Source organism: Aristolochia californica, unplaced genomic scaffold, assembly GCF_029961685.1.
Source record: "Aristolochia californica isolate CCGP_79_NKW_82.1479 unplaced genomic scaffold, dmAriCali1.0.hap1 SCAF_16, whole genome shotgun sequence".
Lineage (NCBI taxonomy): Eukaryota > Viridiplantae > Streptophyta > Magnoliopsida > Piperales > Aristolochiaceae > Aristolochia > Aristolochia californica.
Genome location: NW_027181837.1, coordinates 14,939,328 through 14,960,686, shown reverse-complemented (window position 1 = coordinate 14,960,686; position 21,359 = coordinate 14,939,328). Strand labels below are relative to the sequence as shown.

General features: G+C 36.4%; 1 protein-coding gene across 1 annotated transcript; it reads left to right on the top strand.

The window, feature by feature from the left end:
- Nucleotides 1-16,295: 16,295 nt before the first annotated feature.
- On the top strand, nucleotides 16,296-20,332 carry LOC137952949 (E3 ubiquitin-protein ligase RGLG4-like). The gene is made up of 11 exons (XM_068800081.1): nucleotides 16,296-16,466; nucleotides 17,712-17,796; nucleotides 17,882-18,022; nucleotides 18,112-18,225; nucleotides 18,542-18,639; nucleotides 18,715-18,794; nucleotides 18,930-19,035; nucleotides 19,131-19,258; nucleotides 19,347-19,470; nucleotides 19,762-19,818; nucleotides 19,904-20,332. The coding sequence occupies exons 1-11, from the start codon at nucleotides 16,362-16,364 to the stop codon at nucleotides 19,985-19,987; spliced, it is 1,122 nt and encodes a 373-aa protein (XP_068656182.1). The 5' UTR covers nucleotides 16,296-16,361; the 3' UTR covers nucleotides 19,988-20,332.
- Nucleotides 20,333-21,359: the final 1,027 nt, after the last annotated feature.

Here is a 21,359-nt window from a genome sequence, read left to right as displayed (position 1 = left end):
TTTCCTCTCTTATAAATATAGGCTCATTGTACTCCAATTACAACAATTCACTGAAATATTTCTCTTTTCCAGAAATTCAACCTAGTACCAGAGCAAGGTTCTATGAGTTGACTCAATCAACTACAATAATGTGAACTTTTTCTGATTTATTTTCTCTAGTAGTTTAAGTTCTGCCTTTTTCTTCCACTCCTCTCCAAGTACCCATTTCTTCCTATGTGTTGTCACCTTCATACGAAAGTTTTCAAATTAAAAATTTTATATTGTTGGAAAGATCCCTTATTCTACTTTTCAACTCAAAATGAATTTTAGAAATCAGAGTTTTTTTGTAAAGAGAAATCAATATTTGAAGTAGGAAAGGTCAAACAATAAGAGAGGTTCGAGCAACTATAGAAAACTTCAATTTTTCAGGTGTTTTATGCCATCAAGAACGAGACTTAATATGGTTATTTATATCTCAAAATAAAGATCTATAAGTATATTCTTTAACCTATTAAACCAATTCTCAATTTGAGTTTTCTAGAAGGAAATATCAGTTTCAAAAGAGTCAATAGTCATGCTGGCAAAAGATGAAAGAGTACTCAATTTGGCTAGATTGCAGATTCCAAAGTATATCATGTTCTTTCTCTCAAAAGAAGTATATTTCATGAAGGAATATTATACTTGAACGAAAGGTATCAAAGTCTAGTTTTTTTTTAACAAATATACCATTTGTAATTAAGAGCTATATTTTTAGAAATATGGATATAAGAAGTATCAAAGATTAGTTCAGTAGAAAATCTCTCCTTTTCCTTTTCTCTCCCTTATTATCTCTCCGTGCATTGACGTAAATTGAGTTTACTTTTCTCCTAGAATCCTCCTTTTTTTAACCAAATTTCTCTAAAAATTAGAGAGTTTTAGTAAGAATTAATCACTCCATGATGTGCTCGCTCAAGGTACGTAATATCCTGCTTCGATTTTGTTTTTAAGTTTTGTATTTTTGTTACTTGGTTGCGTATCTTTCTCATCGTCAACTCCAAAAATAAATGTGCCCCCCCCCCAAAAAAAAAATTCATGTGGTCAAAATTTTTAAGTTATTTTAATAGTTCTACTATTACATATGCCCCTATTTTTCCCAAAAAACGAAGATTTCAATTTGTATTCGTTTGGAAGTATGAGTATTGCATAGTCACCTTTTTTTTCCATTAAGGTTATTTTCCTTTAGTATTTCTTTCATTTATCATATTGATTGATCTCAGTGAAAGGAGGGAGAGAAGAAGAAGAAGAAGAAGAAGAATAAGAAGAAGAAGAAGAAGAAAAGAAGAGAGAAGGGAGAGAGAGTTTAGAGCTCGACTACCAAGAAAAGGGAGAGGAGAGCTTGGATAATTTGAGAAGAGAGGAGAGAACTTAATGCTCAACCTCTTAGACATGGGCCTCTATTTATAATTTTAGAGAGTATGTTACAAAGACTATAATGCCCTTAGGGCTACAATCTTTACAAAAGAAAAGACATAATCAGACATGCATCTTGTTAACTAATTACATCTTCATGCCATCTTAATGAGAAATCTCCTTATTTACCAGGATGCCACCTCTTGGATGTGTGGGCTTGAGCCCATCATCTAACATGCTTCATCACCTCAGAGTAGTGCCTAAACCCGCTACCTAAAGTATAGGAGTGTGCCCAATATCCAACTCGAGTCAAGTCCTTTTGTTCTTCACCCTAGAGGTGTATTTTATTTAAACTAACCTAAAAAAGAGAAGTAATCTCTTTGTTGTGCCCAAAAGTTGGGCCATTTTTTCGCATTTAAAATTGAGTGGAATGTGTCTCAGAATATGACCATTTTGACTGGCATATGGAGCTTTGTCGTACAACTAGGAGTGATTTGATTCTCTCATATTGTGTTATGTCCAAGTTGGGTCTTTATGTCCTTTTCATCCCCAACTTAAAGGGGAGAACTAGAAGTAGAAGTACAAGAAAGAGATTATTTGTTCCAAATGTTGTGGTAATTTTTTATGAGACCAAAATAATCAAGAAAGGGGTAGAACGAGAGATGAAGATTTTACATCATGATTTTTTTTTAGCCAATAGAAGATTGAAGACCATGATTGACGACCAAGAGTCATTTTCATTGCAAGTTGAAGTCATAGACTCTAGCTTGAGGGGGAGTGTTGAAGAGTAGGTATGAAAGAGTCTTACATGACTCTCACAACAAGAAGTATCACAAAACTAGAATAAATATAGTGGAGTCTTACAGTAGTTTCACAGGAGGAAGTTTCATAGAAAAATCTCACTTAAAGGTATTTTAATTTTTGTTAGTCTTCTATTTATATTCAGTTGTTCAATTGTTGTAGGACTTATCTTTTAGTGTTTAACATTGGGTGTAACTTGGACAAAGGTAGTTTAATTTTAATTAGATTCTAATTGTTCCTCTATTATAAATACATGTTCATTGTACTCAAATTATAATAAGTGAATAAAGTATTTCTCTTTTCTAAAAATTCAATAAGAATTACACAAAAGATATTTTGACACTCTTTTAAGACTTATGTATGCTCAAATACACAATTGCAAGCAATCTCCCTTGAGGTTGAGCTAGATTCCAACTCTAACAAGCTCTTCAATCTAGATTTAAGAGGTTCTTGTTGAACCTATCAAGAAAAGAATGAAAATATAAGAGTAAAAAAAACACTTACACCCTTTGTGAACTTGGACAAACAACCTTCTCATTTGAAATGTCCTAGCCTCCAGCTTTGATGCACAATGTAGAAGAGTTTGGAGCTTGAGTAAGTGAATGCAAGGAGTAGGTTTTGAGAAGAGTGAAAGAACTTTTCAAACTTTTTCTCTCTAAAAAAATGAAGTTATGAGTGGATTTTAAAGATTGGGAACATTGAATGTTGTGCTAATTAACTTGTCAAAAGAATATTTGATGGGGTATTTATAAGTTCTCCAAGCCAAACTAGTTATTATTTGTTTGTTTAGGAAAAAGTTACTTTGCATTGATCAATCAATATAAGGCATTGATTGATCAATCGAGTGTAACGACCATATTTTTATCAAAAAATAGTTTATTGATTGATGGTAAGATTGATCAATATCCTTTTGTTGGGTATGACAAGTTAAGTAGATAGATCAATGTCCAAGGATTGATCGATCAATCAGAATTCCTACTGGTTATGCATTATAAGTATGATCGATCATGCTTTATGTGCCTCATTGGTGAACTTCTGTAGGATCAATCAACGTCAAGTGGTTGATCAATCATTCTTCATAATTTTACATTGCCAAGACAACATTGATCAATCAATGCACATGGAATGATAGGTCATGCTTTATAACTCAGTTTGGCCATATTTTGGTTGATCAATCAATCACCCTTGATTGATAGATCATTCTTTATATTTTTAGCCTGTGCACATTCTCGTTGATTGATCATTGGTAGATGTTGATCAATCAATCTAGTGTCGGATGTATAAATGTGTTTTCAAAGCATGATTGAAATTGATCCTATGTAATTCTAACATGTTTAAAATATATGTTGCATCGATAAAACATGTAGACTATGTGATTTTGTCCTAAGGCTCCAAAAACTCCCATTGCACCTCAAGTTTGAATGTTTGGGGCTGCTCTTTTTTAGAATTAAATAAAGATAATACTAAAGGAAATAATTTCTTTGAAAACTAATTATAAAATTTATAAAAAATATTTCTAGGTAAAATAATTTCATAAAGAATTAATTTTAAAGAATTAATGAAATTTGATTCTTGTGGAATTAATTACTCTAAAAAATTCTTTGTTATTGCCAACATATTTTTTTTCCAACAATATCTTTTATCGATGGGTTATTCCAAGTAAAACAAATCACTAAGAATAATTTTGGGGTTGAAAATGTACTCTTCTTAGTGAATAATTTACCAAAGAAGTCAATATTCTTTTAGTGAGAGATGGATTAGGAAGAGGGAAAGGGTTGGGTTAGAGGCAGAGATGGGTTTTTATTTTATTTTTATATTTATTTCATGGTCTTATCAAGCTATAAAAAAACCATATCATTAACCCTGACTCTAAACACTATCTTAACCACGACCCTAAATCCTAAATTCTACACCCCATTCCTAATTCTAATCTTAAACCTAAAACCCTAAACCTAATTAATCATATAGCTATGTTTATATATATGGTATATATTACTTGTTTTATGTTGATATTTGCAATTTGCAATTACTTCTTTTATGTTTATATTTACGTTGACATGCAGGTTTTACTCCAAGATGAGATGAGTCAATTGTTTTAGTAGATGTGTTATGCACGCAATAACTTTATTAAGTTATTTAGAGTCTAATTAATTTTTTTATTTAATTTAATTTATATTATTTTAATTAAAGAATTAATAGGCCACAAGGGGCATTTTTGTAACATTTTATGTTGAACCTTGTAAGGGTGAACCTCATTTAAGGGGTAAGAGTAATGAGAAAAAACAAGTATTGATTTAGCGTAAAAGGGTTTTGAGTTCTCCTCAACGAGCTCAAGGGTGTGCGTTCTCCTCAAAGAACCTAGGGTTATCAAGCTTCCCTTTGGCTTGATTTCTTCTTTCTCTTCTTCCTCCCTACGAATCGCTGTGTCAGATCAGGTACCATAACAACTAGTATCAGAGTTGCGTAACATGGGGAGTTAAGAGAGCTTTTGATCAGAGGGTTGAATGCGCACGCAGAGGCACAAGCATAAAATGAGAGATGGTTCATTCAGATAATGCAACAGTTGGATCTAATCCCAATTCTTAACCAGAAACTCCATAGACTCGAAAAGGAAATGTTAGCAATGCATGAAGGGGCTACAGTTGAGAAGTATTTTGCCCAGACCTTAGAGAGAAAAGTTGTGGAGAAAAAGTCTTGAGCAGACGCTGTCTCAGATGGGAGGAAAGGACACGACCAAGAAAAAATAAATATTTCTGCATAGGGAAATCCTGAGCCGAAGGCCATAGAAGGTAAATCCGAAATCGGGGACCCTGGAAATCCGAAATCATCCAAAACCTCATCGGAACTGGATGATTTGGGTGGGGCCGCAAAACCAAAGTCGGAGTCGGTTGTGGAGAAACCAGGCATGTTCGTCGTTCAACCTCAAGGTTCTTTGGACCAGACCTATTCTAAATTTCGGCCACGACGTCCTGCTGTTCGCCATCGTAAAAGGGTGAGACTTCGTCGAAAAAAAATCTTGTGGGTTTCAGCTTAAGAATGACACTTCCTTTCAATTTTGCCCTCGGCAGCCCATTGGAAAACAAACTTCAATGCATTTTGGGGTAAGTTTCTGAAATGCCCTCGATTTGGATGTCAAAATGATTCTTTCATGGGGGTGATGGGGATAAAAGGGGCTGAGCAGCAACAACTCTACTCGAATTTTGGGATGGAGGTTTTTTGTTCCATGAAGCAGAGAAACATAGCAATTTTGACAGAATTCTGGTTTTAGTGTTTGAATTGAGATATGGGATTTTTTTGGGGATTCCAATAATGGTAGAAAAATTTCATTGGGTGATTTCTTTTTCTGTGGATGAGAACAACAATAGTACATCTGTTCTTTGTCAAATTGAAAACATTGTGCTTAATTTTTTGGATGATAAGTATGCTGCTCGGCCATTGTTCATGGCAATTCTTCAACCTGGTGTGAATTCTAGAAATGTGAGGGTAGCCAACAAGAGAAATTTGCAGTGCAGAAATGGCTGAGGGCAGGGGCTTAAGTAGATAGATTGGTTGGACATAATCCATAGGAGATAAGGAAAATGAAAGAGGTCGTGCAACTGCTTGATAAAATGTCTAAAAGAAGGTAGAGTACTGGAATACTATGCTGAGTTTGATGTTTCTAAGAATGGTAGAGAAAGGGTTGTGGGGGATGATTTTTATTATTGTTGATGGGACAAAACTTAAATTCGGGGCGAAGACTGGATAGAATATAAGTGCTGCAGTTTTGCGTGGGCATATTAATTTTGCGTCTGATCCATGGCCATCAATTTACAGTGGTGTAAAAGATTGTTATGGTCCCGGATCTAACACAGGGATTCGTAGGGAAGAAGAGAGAGACGAAGACCAAGCCAAAAGGAAGCTTGAAAACCCTAGGTTCGTTAAGCAGAACGTACACCCCTGAGCTCGTTGAGGAGAATTCAAAACCCTGTTTAACCTAAAAATCAATACTTGTCTTTCTCATTACTCTTACCCCTTAAATAGGGTTCACCGTTATAGGGTTTAAGATAAATATTAAAAAAATACCCCTATAAATTAAATATTTCAAAGATACCCCTGTGGCTTAAAACTGAAATAAAATAAAGTAAATTAAATAAAAAACAATTAAAATAATAATGTTATTGCGTACATAACATTACACCCTCTGGAAGAAAGAGCCTGTCCTCAAGCTCAAAAGTAGGGTCCGTAAGCTGACGTCTCCTCCTATTCCCAAGTAGCATCTGCAGTAGGTATGTCCGCCTTCTAGATGCCCAAAACGGGAGCATTCCCCCTGGTAACAATTTTTTTCTATGGCTGAATTTAGGGATACGTGTCGAACATCGCTACATCTCTCCAAACAGCATCTCTGCCCTCCCTCAGTCCTGGACTGGTGTGAAACTGCCCCTCACGGCGGCCCCCCCATTGGCAAGGTTGCACAGCCTACACTTTGCCAGCCTAACAGCAACAACATTATGACCAGCCCCCTGGGATTGAGAAGACTCAGTTGCACTGACCCCTCCCATTTGCTGCACCTTGAAACACTCAGAGGCCTGAAACCATCATTGACAACGGGTTCAGCATGGTGACGTTGTATGGTTGGTGAAACTGAACAGGCACGTAACTAAACAACCCTAGGAAGCCCATTGCAAGCTTTTTCCTCATCACCATCATCAGCAGAAAACCCAGGTTTGTATGAATCCAACCAGTTGTTCCTTCTCAAAAATCCAGACAGCACAAGCTGCTACTAACTATCCTGGAGTACCGCAAACACCTCCCCATACGTTGAGATCTCACCCGCTGCTGTTTGAATCCATTTCAGATGAAATTGGTCAAGAAGTTCCAAATGCCGAGGGAAGTGCTGAAAAGAGACCATGAAGCTGACTGCAATAGTAGCAACAATAAATTGCATCATTCTCTCACTAGACCCTAACCCATTAAGCATTGCATTAGTGAGAGGACCTTGGCCATAAAATAGTTGTTGTCCCAAACCTAGAGCACCTGGGAAATAAAAGGAAACACAATCAGCAACTATAGGTGGCATTGCAACTGGTCTCATTTGGACGAATTGTCTCTGCTGCTGTTTGCACTCTGGGGGCCTCTCTTGGCTTTCCCCATGCGGTACTCTGCTCTTCACCTTTTGTCCAACATATACCTTCTTTGGCTGGTTTTTGGCAGTAGTGTCCTCTTCATCGTCATCAACATCTGCGTCATCTTCATCCTCATCGCCTTCTATATCATCAAACTCGTCACCCTGAACAACCTCTCCCATAAACCATGAGACAACATGTGGGATAATTTTGGCTCTGACGGTTGATCCAACATCATAATCTTGTTCCATTTGAGTCTGAAGCTGTTCAGCAGTTTCTTCATCAATATCATCATCATCCGGGAATTGTGGAGGACTGAAGAAATTAAAGAAACTATCACACTTTTCAGTTTTTGTGATGGGTTTGGTGTTCTTTGATCCCTTTTTAGGCTGTTTCAAAACCTTCTGTGTCAAGCTCTTCCCTGGAAGTCACTGAATCTCTGTTCCTGTTGCTTTCTCTAAAATGGTTTTATCCTCATTGATCATGTGATAAGTTTTGACGAAGACAATATTTGTAAAATATGGTTTGGGATAAAAAAAGAACTCCAACTTGCAGCCCTTGGGATTATCAATCTTAGAACACTGGATATCTTTCCAATATCGAAGAGCCCCTTCATCAAACTCTTGTATCTCCTCTGCAAGCATTTCATTAGTTTTCACTGCCGTAAGCCAACAATTGGGAACACCTTTCTCTTCAACTACATTTTCTTCTTCTAAAACCTCCTCAATGGGTTCTGTAGATTCTTCGATTTCAATTACTCCATATACTATCTCATATCTCTTGTACTTGTCTGCATTCGAAAATTCTTCATAACTGGACCCCTGCTGTATTGCTATCTCTTCAAAGACATTGAGTGCATCTCCGACGTTCCAGTTTTGGCAGAATCTGACTATCTTGGCGTGTGAAATATTTGATTCCAAGCCATCACCAAGATTGACAGACAATTTTCTTTTGGTATCACAAAAATGAAGGCATGAAGTAATTATACCCAATGTAGAAAAAAATTCGCTCAGATTCTCATTCTCGAAGTTAATAAATCCAAAACATTTGGATTTCTCATCCCCTTCTCTCATTACTACAGTGCTTGTAATGTTGCCATACCCGCCAAATATTTTCTTCAAATCTGCAGCACCCATATCAGCAAATATTTCAAATATTTGATTCCAAGCCATCACCAGGATTGACAGACAATTTGCTTTTGGTATCACAAAAATGAAGGCATGAAGTAATTATACCCAACGCAGAAAACAATTCGCTCAGCTTCTCATTCTCAAAGTTAATAAATCCAAAAAATTTGGATTTCCCATCCCCTTCTCTCATTACTATAGCGCTTGTAATGTTACCATACCTGCCAAATATTTTCTTCAAATTTGCAGCACCCATATCAGCAAATATTTCAACAAGTAAAAGTGTGGATTCCACCCATGGTGTTGATCTCCTAACCCAACTGCTTGAGGTCTGGTCTGATCCGATCGGAAGTGTCTTTAGTGCTTCTTACCAAGCTTGTTGTTAAATAGCCAAGATCTAGGTTCCTATGCGTAAAGGCATTTGCCTTGCCGCCATTAGTCTCCATTTCCTGAAAAAGCTCTGATGCTTTATCTACAAACCCATGTCTACAATATACAGATATAATAGAGTTGAAGTGCTCAGTCTGCTTCAACATTTTTTTGGACTTCATCTCCTACCATAATTCCTCAGCTTGGTCTAGCTGTCCAATCCTTCCAAAGGCTTTGATTGCCAGAACAAAGCTTTTATATCTTACAAATGGAAAGTTTTGAATGGTATGCCAAGTCTCCTCTAATTTCCTTTGTTTCCCAAAATGCCCATACAATATGAGTAGGACATCTAATGTTGACTAGTTACTGCCTGTTGTGCACTTCCCTACTTCCACAACATAAGGTCCTGTTAGTGCGCAACGTAAGAGAAATGTATTTCACTTATGCTGGGTAAAACATGCCAAAAGCTGTTAGAGCGCAGCGTAAGTGCAGGGGGAAAGTAAAATACAATTGTATTTCACTTTCCCCCGTTTTAGGCATAATGGGAGAGAAAGTGGATTCAGAGGGGTCGAGCTCTGAATTCACTTTCCCTCTCTCAATTACATCAGGCTTGAGCTGGGGCTGCCAGGAGGGCTCTGTCGAACTTGGGTTTTAGAGAAAAAAAATTATCTCTCACTCGCGACCGACCTTCAGCAATTTCAATCGCCCTTTGTGCAACCTGTCTCCACGCTCTACTCCCTTCCTCTCGCCGTCCCCAGCACCGACGACCTTCAACAACTTCTCTCCCTCTCTGCAACCTGTCCGACTCCTCTCTCGCTCGTGACCTTCAGCAATTTCAGTTGCCCCCTCTGCCTTCCTCTCGCCAGCTCTCGACTCTTTTCCTCTCTCCATCCCCTGCACCAATGACTTCTCTCCCCTCTCTGCAACCTCCGTTACTGTTATTCGTTCCACTTGCTGAGCGAGGAAGACTAGCTATAGTAAATAATTATTATTATTAATTTTTTTCTTTTAAATAACTATTGTTATTATTTATGTTATGTTTTATTTTTTTATAATCTCCTTTTTCTGTTTTTGATTTTATATTAATATTTTGGAATTTTTCATTATTCAATATTTAGTATTTAATTACTTTCCAATTTTATTTTTTAATTATAAAGTATAATTAAAACTAATAATTTATTTTTATTTTTTTCATTCCTTTTAAAATAATTTTAACTTTGTTTAATGTTTGGGTCAAGTGGAGTTTCTAAACACTCAACCTAACCTCGAGCCGTATTTTTAAGAACTCAACTTTACCCCAAACCCTTAACCTTAAACCTCTACTTCTAATTTGACAAAAAAAAAGCTAAAAAAAAGAACTCGATCCACCTTGTTTCCCCACCTTAATTTGACAAATATTTTGTGTGTTGTATTTTTATTTATACAATTGTAATTTTTTTATATATACAATAATACGATGTTTGTATAATTATTTCATATTTAGACATTATAAAATTACAATTTTAATAATATAAAAGTATGCATTTATTTAATTTTTATATTTAATATATTTTATTTATTAAATAATATTAATTTAATTTTCTTAAAGTCAGATATTTCAAAATATTGTATTTTATAAATAATTTATTTGCACTTTACACCACACTTTCCATTGTACACACTAACACAAACAAGTACTTTACACTGCACTTTCCATTGCGCACACTAACACAAACATGTACTTTACATTCCCTCTCACTTTCCCTAGGGAAAATACTTTATATTCCCTCTCTCTTTCCCTAGGGAAAGTACTTTACACTCCCTCTCACTTTCCCCCTGATCTTACATTGTGCACTACCCCCCTAAGTCTCAATATTTTTTTTGTCTTGATTACAAAAGTCTCTCGCTCCTGTTTATGAACGATTGGACCAACAAAAACTTGCTTATCATGCACGAGCATCCCATTAAGCACAAACAGATATGGGACATGCACACTACAGGTGGTCTCGTCAATCGAAAAATTAAACAACATCCAAATTTTTTTTGCAATCCTTCTCGGCATCCCAGAAATTTTTTATCTTGTATTGCAGACACTTCATCACACAGCTGCACTAATTTTCTCATTTGACCGAATGATTGAATGCAAAATTGAGGTTGCCGATACTTACCCCGATAAATTTTGGAATTGGGTTCCCTTTATTCTACCGAGAGTCGGATTGAGAGTGATAGTTGATGTCCGGAAATCAAATCCCACCGGAGTTGTTTCTGATGGCACCGACAGAGCCGCCTCCTCAGTTTTCGGTGGCAAATAGCAGCAAATCGTGCTTTCACCTTTTTCTGATGGTGAACTGCCAGATATCATTTCTGAAATTTAGAATGGGGCTGGTCCGAAGAACCTTGAGGTGGGACGATGAACAAGCCTCTTGGTTCCTCTACATCAGACTCCAATTTTGGCTTTCCATGGTCCTTCTCGGAGATTTTCATGGTTCTCGGAGTCGGATTAGGGGTCACACCCAAATCGTTCATTACCAACGATATTTTGGCAGAAAACCCTTCCGATTTCCCCAAAGCTTGGTCCCCGCTGTTCGACTTTGGATTTCCTTGCATCTTCTGTTTGGAAAGATGTATGGAGTCCAGTGGGAAAGGGATTGATGTCGAACCCCTTTCCAAATTTTTTGACGAAGGGTGTGCTGAATACCCTTCCGATTTTGGAATTTCTTAGTCCCCAAATTCGGATGTCACCGCCGCTAGAGACTGAGGGCTCTCTAATTTCTTGCTTCTCCTGTCCGTCCAAGACAACATCTCGATCGACTGCCTCTCATTTAGTGCTTATTCCGTGCTCGGAGATTTGAGGTCGTATGACCTTTTCTACGGCAGCCAGTTGCTTCCTTGTATAATTTTTTTTAATGGAAGCTGCACGCCATTCACGTATGCTTTCCACTGCATTGGGAATGCATCGTGCACGTTCTTCTGCCAATTCTCTACACATAGCAATACATTCTTCTAAGGATAATTGTCTTCAAATGGCAATCCATTCTTCTAGGCACATAGAATGACTCATTGGGTAGAGACAGGCAAAGATCAAGCCAAATGAAGCTTGAAAACCCTAGGTTTGTTAAGGAGAACGCACACCCCTGAGCTCATTGAGGAGAACTCAAAACCCTTTTTAACCTAAAAATCAATGCTTGTCTTTCTCATTACTCTTACCCCTTAAATAGGGTTCACCCTTACAGGGTTTAAGATAAATATTACAAAAATACCCTTATGGCCTAAAACTGAAATAGAATTAAGTAAATCAAAGAAAAAAAATTAAAATAATAATTTATTGTGTGTATAACAAAGACTTAGAAAACAAAAATATGATGAGAGCAGCGCCTAGAGAGCGACTTGCTGCAATTGCAGTTCTAATTCATACATGGGTCCATTGCTCAAGGGTAGAGCACACACTGACCGAACATGTTCACAACCATTTGAAGGAAGATTTTGAGGAACGTTTGGACTTATGAAGATGGACAGATTGTGCTTATGCTCATGGGTTCTTCAACAATTTTTTTTGTGCTGTTGCTGTGGCACTACAGAAACCAGTGCTAACAACACTGGCATTGCTGAAAACAATGCTGACAGTTTTGAGAGTAGAACCAGCAGTGACTTATGAAGTCCATGATATCAAAAAAATTGCTCTCTTTTTGGACCGCTAGGGAATTATCAACCATATGGCTGCACCTTTACAATCTCAATCCAAGGTTGTGGGTCCAGTTATCCAAGAAGAGGCAAATGGGGACCTTCAACTTTCTTCTGTTGCATTGAAATCCATTGATAGTTTGATCCATTTTGGCAAGCCAAAAAATAGATATTAGTTGGAAGATGTGTATTTTATGCCCTCGGTGTGTGTGGATGTTGAAGCTTATGACTTAGATGGAAGGATTCAGGAGAGATTGTTTGAGAACCATTGCTATTTTTGTTCAAAATCATTGCTACATTCATTTTATCACTCACAAAAGGAGGTGGATATAACACTTTGCTCTGAATGATTTCATGATGGGAAGTTTGCAGCTTGGTATGCAAGCATAGATTTCATTAGGGTGGATAGCATGAAGGCTTACAGTGAGCTTGAGGGGGACAACAACGCTATTGCTTCTTGAACCATTGGAGAATTATAATGACAACTGGAATGAAATTGCAGATCTTGTTGGCACCAAAACAAAAGCACAATGCATTGTGCACTTGATTCATCTGCCCATGGAAGATGGTTAATTGGAAAACATTGAACTTCCTGTTTCATCTAATGCCTCAAGTGATTCCAAAAATCCATTGTCAAATGGTAACTACGATATTCGAGGGACTTGTTCAAAAGTCCTTGATCAAGGAAACAAAATCCAGTTTGAAAGCTCAGGGAATCCAATCATGGCTTTGGTAGCATTTTTGGCATCTGCTTTGGGACCCCTAGTTGCTGCTGCTTGTGCACATGCATCTTTAACCTCATTGTCGGAAAATGATAGCCAAGGACACAATGCTGCTATGGCAGTGCAGAAAACATTACTGCTAGATAGCCCGAAACCAGTGTTGAAAATAGTGGCAGTGGAGAATGAAACAAGTGTTGTTAATTATGGAAATCTAGATAATTCTTTGGCTGTAATTGAGCAGATGCTCCAGAAATTTGTTTGGTCTTTTACAGCCTTAGTTTTGGGTTTGGATAGTTAGGGATACTTAGAAAAAGCTATTGTTTTTGCAGCACAAGGGTTATGCAGATATCCACTTATTCTTGGGGGTAATGTAACTTGTAAGATTTGTATTGGCATGCTTAGAGGGATTCAACCTAGTGTTGGGTGCATGTTTGCAATGGTGCAAAATGAGATGGTATGTGAAATGACAATTTGTCCCTCTATTTCAATGGGAAGGCTTCAACTTGCCAAGGCAATGAATGCCAACTTCCGTGCTGCTGCTATAGCAATTCACTAGAGAGCACTACTTGCCCTTCGTGAGTCCTCTCATCAGAATTACAGTAATGTTGCTGCTACCAATACAGACCTAAACCATTTTGGTTTGGAGAAAAGACTTCAACCGCAGAAGTATGTTGATGTTTGTGAGAACATCATCAGAGATCAACAAGTTCTAGCCGCATTGAATGATCTCTTTACTGGTTACTACCAATTGAGAAACCTTACTAGTGCTTGCTCAATCTGTTCTCAAAGGGTCAAGAAGAAAAAACTGATCTTTGCCTTGTGTTGGAATTTTTTTGGAGGCATAGCAGCATTGTATAGACAAACAAGTGAAGGACCACTGGAAAATGTAGAAAATGGGAGTCGTAGATAAATAAGCAAGAAGAAGGGGCTAATTAGAAAATATAAACCTTAAGTGTGCCTTGTGGAATAAGTGGGGGGGTGGGGGGTGGTGTTGTGTTGATGTGCTCAATGGAAAGTACTTTCTTGTGTTAGTTTGTCCAATAGAAAATGTAGTGGAAACAAGAGAATAAATTTATTCATAAAATACTCTGATAGATGTAACTTTAGAAGGTAGTATTTAGATTTTTAATTAAAAAATAATGAAAATATTTTCAAAATTTTAAAAAGTATTAATTTAATTAAATATAATAAATACTATGCCTAAAAAAACATGGTTACTTTTATAATATCTAGACATTTAATCAAATTCTTACTTTTACGATATCTTAATTATCACTCTTAAAGTAGTACTTTAATATAATATTAAAAATCATTAATATAATGAATAATTAAATAAGGTATTTTATTAATAAAATAAGATAAATTTCAGTTTATTTTAAATTTATACAATAATTAAAAGTTAAAATAAAATTATTAATTTAATTAATTATAAAATATACAATACAAACAAATTTTTTTAATTTTATATTGGCTAGTTGTTTGATCAAATTCTTACTTTTACAATATCTTAATTATCACTCTTAAATTATTAATTTAATATAATATAAAAAGTCATGAATATAATAAATAAATAAATAGGATATTTATTAATAAAATAAGATATATTTTAGTGTACTATAAATTAATAAAATAATTTAAAAATTGAATTATTCATGACTGGGTTCAGTTTTGAGAGAGTGGGCGGCGAGAGGAGAGGGAAGCAACGTAGCGGTAGGGGAGGGCAAGGCCGAGCAACAGCAAGAGGTCGATCGTGGGGGAGGGGAGCAGCGGCGAGGTCGAGGGCGAGTGAAAGTGAATTAATAATTCATTCACTTTCACTTTCCCTAGTGGACGCACACTAACGATTTTGGGTAACCAAAAGTAAATTTGAATTCACTTTCACTTTCCCTCAGGGTGCACTAATAAGACCCAACATGATTTGGGACTATTGATGATCTTGATCAAAAGTCACTCAAGGGTGATCCAAATGCTTAACATTGGCCATGGTTGACCACATTCTGACTTTTTTGTTATGAATTTGAGCTTACTCTATTAGCCAAGGTATTTAATTTCATCGTTGCTTGATTATTGATTTAAGGTTTTTTACTTGGACCACTAGTTGCATAGTCGTTTCACTAGGGTCCTTGTATCATCAATTGACACTTTTCACTTTGGGTTGATTCATGTAGTATTTATGTAATCGATTAAGATGGCTAACTATGACTTACTCCTTTGATATTTGATTCGGAGTTGCACCATTAGCAAAACTATCTGACTTCCATGAATGCTCGACTATTAATTTAAATATTTTACTTGACCTCCAAATAGCTATTTTTTGGTTAGAATGCTTTGACTTCAACTATTGGTTGGACCCCATAATCGAGACTATCAATCAGTCTATGATATGGACCATTGTTATAAATTTGTTGATCAAATTTATTCATGTCTAAATTGAGTATTATATTTTATCATTATTGTGAAGTTACCAATCAAGGAAGGAAGAATAATTGGTGAAATAATCCTCAAACTTATAAGCTCTAAATCTCAAGGCAATAACGAACCATGTGAACCACTCATAGCACAATGACTCTTTTATTATAGCACCACTACGAGAGATTTTTACAGGAAATTTTTTTTATCTTTTTGTCCGCCAATTGTGAAATGGTTGAAAAAGATTTCTTAGTATTAGTCATAAAGTGTCCACGTACAAAGGTGGCAAGAACTAAAGACTAAACATGAACAGGATCAATCACCAAACAGACTCACGTCATGTGAGAGCAGTTCGTTATCCTCGATCAAGTGATTATCCAAAGTCCAATCCAACGATTCCTTTTTTGAAGACTAGGACTACATGGATGCTTATGGCTCAGGCAAAGGAGCTTTCATGGAGTGCAGTAAACCCTTGTGTCATTCTCTGAATGCAGAATCTTATTCTCCTCTTTCCATCTGCATACGTCACTCTGGGGTTCTTTAAGAATCTCTCGATTCCATTCTACACCAAAAGAGAGCAGGGTGGGTTCCATACCTCATGGCGTTGCTTGCTTTTTTCCGTAGTTTTAAAAGAAGAAGAAGAAGAATAAGATTCCAATAATGAAAAAGAGCGTCCTCCCCACTTCATTCCCAAAGGACGAGGAATGGGCATTTTGCTTTCTCTGCGGCGTCGGCGAACGAAGGCACAGTCACCAATTACCAGAAGCATATCGAGGTATGACTCTTACGAGAAGAAGACCACGATGAGGAGAGCATCTCCGCCGTCCGTCAAGAGGAGAGAGCCGGCGAAGGAGAGCAGAAGATCCAAATATGCTTATATACCAGATACGTTCACCTCGATCGAAGAGGTGAGTGAGTTGCTCACCCTCTTTTTTCCCTTTTGTTTCGCGGAGACGCGTAGTACTGCTTGAATGTTGTTGTTTGGCATGGCAGGTAATTTTAGTTTAAAACGCAATCAAAATTTGTATACGCTTACTAGAGTAGACATGAATATATGGACCTATATGGTTGATCTAATATGAAAAGTCATTTGGTGTGAAACATGTGAAACGACTGAGATAGTCGTTGATCATTATCGGACCGTTGAGATAGCGTTTCACATATTTCATACCAAATGATTTTTTATATTGGATCAGCTCTCTAATCCCTACTGAAAGGATTTATCTATGTAACATATATTACATAGAACAAAGGTAAATGTTATTTATGAAGATATTACCTTTAAAGTTTCCAATCTTTTCTTGTGAAATTACTCTTAATCAGTTAAAGAAATTAAGTATGTATTTAATAATTTTTTAGATGTTTTATACGTTTGTAAAAACTGGGTGAGTGAAGTGATGGGTCGACAAGTTGAACATAGATCAACTAGGTTTGACTACTTATCGATCTAGCTAGGATGTGTCATTTTGATGTTATTTTTTTACACTAAAAAATTTTAAAAAAAAATCTCTAATTGGAGGAAGTTTTTTCCTCTCTTCATTTTCTAGAAAGGGAAAAGTTCACTCGGCCTTTGGTTGTCATTTAGAATCAAGTAAAAGAAGAAGATCTACTATTCTCCTTATTTTCATGTCACCCTAGGGCATGATTGTTAAGAAATAGTCCTATATGGATTAGTGAGCAAAATAATCTTGAATTTATTAATTGATTTTTTTTTTTCTAAGTCGGCTAATCATTTTAGGATATGCCTTTGACCCAACTTCACAATGGTCACCTACACCCACTCACGAATTGGATTGGAAATTATATATATATTTTATTATGTTTGTCTAAACTAACGACTCCTATGTAATTTCGGGAATTTGCTACTTCTAAGCCTCTTTTTTATGTCAAACTTCATGTAAATATTCTAACGGAAAAGCGAAACAATGCAAAAACTTGTTAACCGTTGAAGTCTCTGATTTCTCTCCCATTCAAACAACTAAGGCCAACCTAACCTTGTTCCGTATCATCATTCAATACAAGTTACAACGTTGGTAAACGGCGTTCATTGCAGTCATAGAAACTCCAGTGTAATTGATATTCTACAGGCGCCTGTGTAGCCGCTCTGTTTCTCTACACTTTTCGTTTACTTACATGGCATTTTGGTTATGCAGGTCACAGATGCCTTGAAGGAAGCGGGTCTGGAATCATCAAATCTTATACTCGGAATTGATTTCACTAAAAGCAATGAGTGGACTGGTTTGTTGTTCGCGTCCCTTACTCTTCGTTACTAGTATTTCCTGTTTTAATTTAAGGGGCTAATGTTGGCTTTTAATGTGAAAAGGAATGCAATCATTCAATAAAAAAAGCTTGCACGCAATCGGTTCTACACCTAATCCGTATGAGAAAGCCATTCAAATTATTGGCAAAGCCCTCGCCCCGTTTGATGAAGATCATCTCATTCCCTGTTTTGGATTTGGTGATGGTAAGCATTTGCTTTAAGCTTCGTTTTTTCTTGGTTTTTAATGTAAATAACCATGAGAATCTTCATCTTAATATTTCTCTGTATGTTAGTAACAACGCATGATAACGGGGTCTTCAGCTTCCACGATGATCACCGACCTTGCGATGGATTTGAAGAAGTTTTGGCTTGCTATAGAGGGATAGTACCTCATGTGAAGCTCTCAGGTCAGTTGTTTGTCTTGTTCTTTCCCAAATTCTTGTTGCCATTTGCCAAATACCAACCTTGGATTGAATAAGGGCTTATTTGGTTTGATAAGTTAAAATCATTCTTTAATCTTCCACGAATTAGTGTTGCTTTTCTTGCCTCTTCACTCTTATTGATTGTTAGATTTATACTATCATAGAAGACTACTTTTGTTGGAAAATAGAAAGTAATTTTCAAACATCTATTCTGATTAAATAAGGTAATAGACGTGTCCCTAAAATCGTTCTTTTTAAGGATTCAGTTGTTGTTAACACTTTCGACCTTGTGTTTTGGAAGGCCCGACTTCCTTTGGACCCATTATTGAGGCTGCAATAGACATTGTTGAGGAAAGCGGTGGACAATATCATGTTTTGGTGATTATCGCTGATGGGCAGGTCATTCCCAACAAACTTGTTCGTTTTGTTTCCAATCATTCGTGCAAATTTTTAGTTCTTTTCTCCTGTGAAAAGGTCACAAGAAGCAGTGATACAGAAGAAGGAGATCTAAGCAAGCAGGAAAGAGACACTATAAATGCAATTGTCTCTGCTAGGTAATAAAACTTTCCCTGAAATGTTCTAGCTTCTGATGAGATAAACTGTTCAGGTCTTCAGGGCTTTGATGCATATAGATGCTTCATGACTGAAAACCTTAAAACTGGAACGCTTACTGCTGCTTGCATGACTAGTTCTTATGCGTTATCAATTGTCTTGGTGGGTGTTGGAGATGGCCCATGGGAAGACATGCGGAAGTTTGATGATAAAATTCCTCAACGAGACTTTGATAACTTTCAGGTATCATGATACCTTAGAAAACCAAGATGCTGCATTTACAGTAGCTAAACTCTTTTACATACAAGTTTAGATCAACTCTTCTCATTCTTGTGTAGTTCGTTAACTTCACTTCTATCATGACTAAAAATGTGAGCACCTCAGAAAAGGAAGCTGCATTTGCTGTTGCAGCACTCATGGAGATCCCCTTCCAATATAAAGCAGTGAAAGAATTTCATATTCTTGGGTAAGCAGGAGCATTGTACAACCAGTTGTTTCTTCTGTTTATCTGGGTTCTCATGTTCTAAAATCTTTTTCTTGTGAATTCAATGAAGACGAAGGACTGGGAAAACCAAGAGAATAATGCCTCGACTTCCTCCAATTCCTTCTGCTCACCTGCGTCAACCATCAAGAGCAACAGGCAGGCCCACGGATTCACCTGCTGATGGTTCAACCCAAGTATGGTGCCATTTTCAAACAACCACCAGTACACCAGTTTACAAGAATTACCTGCAAAAATTATGTTTCATCTTACCGTCTCTTAAAAACTCAAGAAAATGGGTTTGATTGTTTCACTTCTTAAAGAATGTCACCTTTGACAGTTAATAAGCCCATTTGGAGGTTCAGGCTGTGCTTTCTAAGCATGATGGTTCTAATGGAACCCATTGGCTTGATCTCCATGAGTGCAAATCGCTTAAATATGTTATATGCGGTTTCTTCTGTAGCATTACAGTGTTTGATTTTTCTCAGGTGTGTCCAATTTGCCTGAGCAATGCAAAGGATTTGGCTTTTGGTTGTGGGCACATGGTAAGAAAATTGAATTCTGTCTTAGGTTTAGTTGTGTCATGATCTCCTCCATTACTAAAATTTTAAATCACTTTCTGAACTGCAGACTTGTCGAGAATGTGGGAACTCTCTATCAACTTGCCCCATATGTCGCCAGCCAATAAGGGATCGCATCAGGCTATACCTGTGACAATTTCTGTATAACCACAAGAATTGCTTATGCCCACCCATGATGTGGACATTGCAAATTACTCAAAGAAATGCAGAGAGCTTCAGGTGACTTGCCACTGTTTTCCCAGCTTTTTTTGTGCTTTGGGTGCATATAGAAAATGAGAAGAAAAACAGAAAGAAAACAGGGAGCAACTAGTTTGAAGGAGAAAAACAAATCAAACTATTTGTAAAATAAGTGGAGAAGAATAATTTACAATCACGAAGATGCTTTGCATGTATATGGAGTTTGTATTTGTGTTTGTTGTATGACTATGTTAATCTTCACATGCTCTTCATTTTTCTCTCCGAGAGATCTTTTAAACCATTGTACATCTCAAGGTATATAGAGTTGAGTTAAATTTCTAATCAACTCTTGTCTCATTCCCTCTCTTGAACACCTGAGAGTTATTTTCTGTTGTTTGCCAACAGAGATTCATTGAGAGAAAAAAAAATAGAGAAAATCACTCTCTTAGTTAATAAATTTTCTCTCACAAAATGATGAAATTTGGGGAGGAAAAAAAATAGAAACTTGAGAGAAAATCTTAATCATCAAAAATTTAAAATATTACTAATTTTGTTTTATTTTTTCATTTTCCATGTGTATTCAAACAAGAGAAATTATATTTCTTGTCCATTTTCTCTCTCATTTTCCATGGGCATCCAAACGAGAGAAAATAAATCTTTTTTCTTTTATTTTCTTTTTCTCTTTCTTTTCTCTCCACTTTTTGTGTTCCAAATATAGCCTAAAGGTTTTGATGAATCTAAATGAATAAAATGTTGATTTGGAAATAAAAAGATTGCACAAGCACTAAAAAGTCATCATGCATGACTTGTTACTCAAGATGACTCTTATAACTCTTCCTCTGGAAGGGTACTCATAGCTTTGAACTCTTGACATGATCAAAATGCTATCTTACTTGTTTATTGATTGAATAATGAGCATTTAGTTATAATAGAGGAAACAAGTACAATCCAATTATAATTAAACTACCCTTGTTTATACCAAAAGTTAAACACTGAAAGATAAGTCTTATAATAATTGAATAACTAAACATAAATAGAAAACTAATATAACTAAAACACCTTTAACTGATACTCTTTTATGAAACCTCCTCCTGCCAGACTCTTATAAAACTCCACCATTTTAATTTTGGCCATATGAGACTTCTTACTGTGAGAGTCATGTAAGACGTTTATATAATTGCTCTTCAACACTCCCCCTCATGTTGGAGTTTATAACTTCAACTTGCAATGAAAATGATTATTGGTCTTCAATTTTGGTTTTTAAACTTTATTGGCTAAATTTTTTTCATAGATGTTAAATCTTCATCATTCGTTCTCCCCCTTTCTTG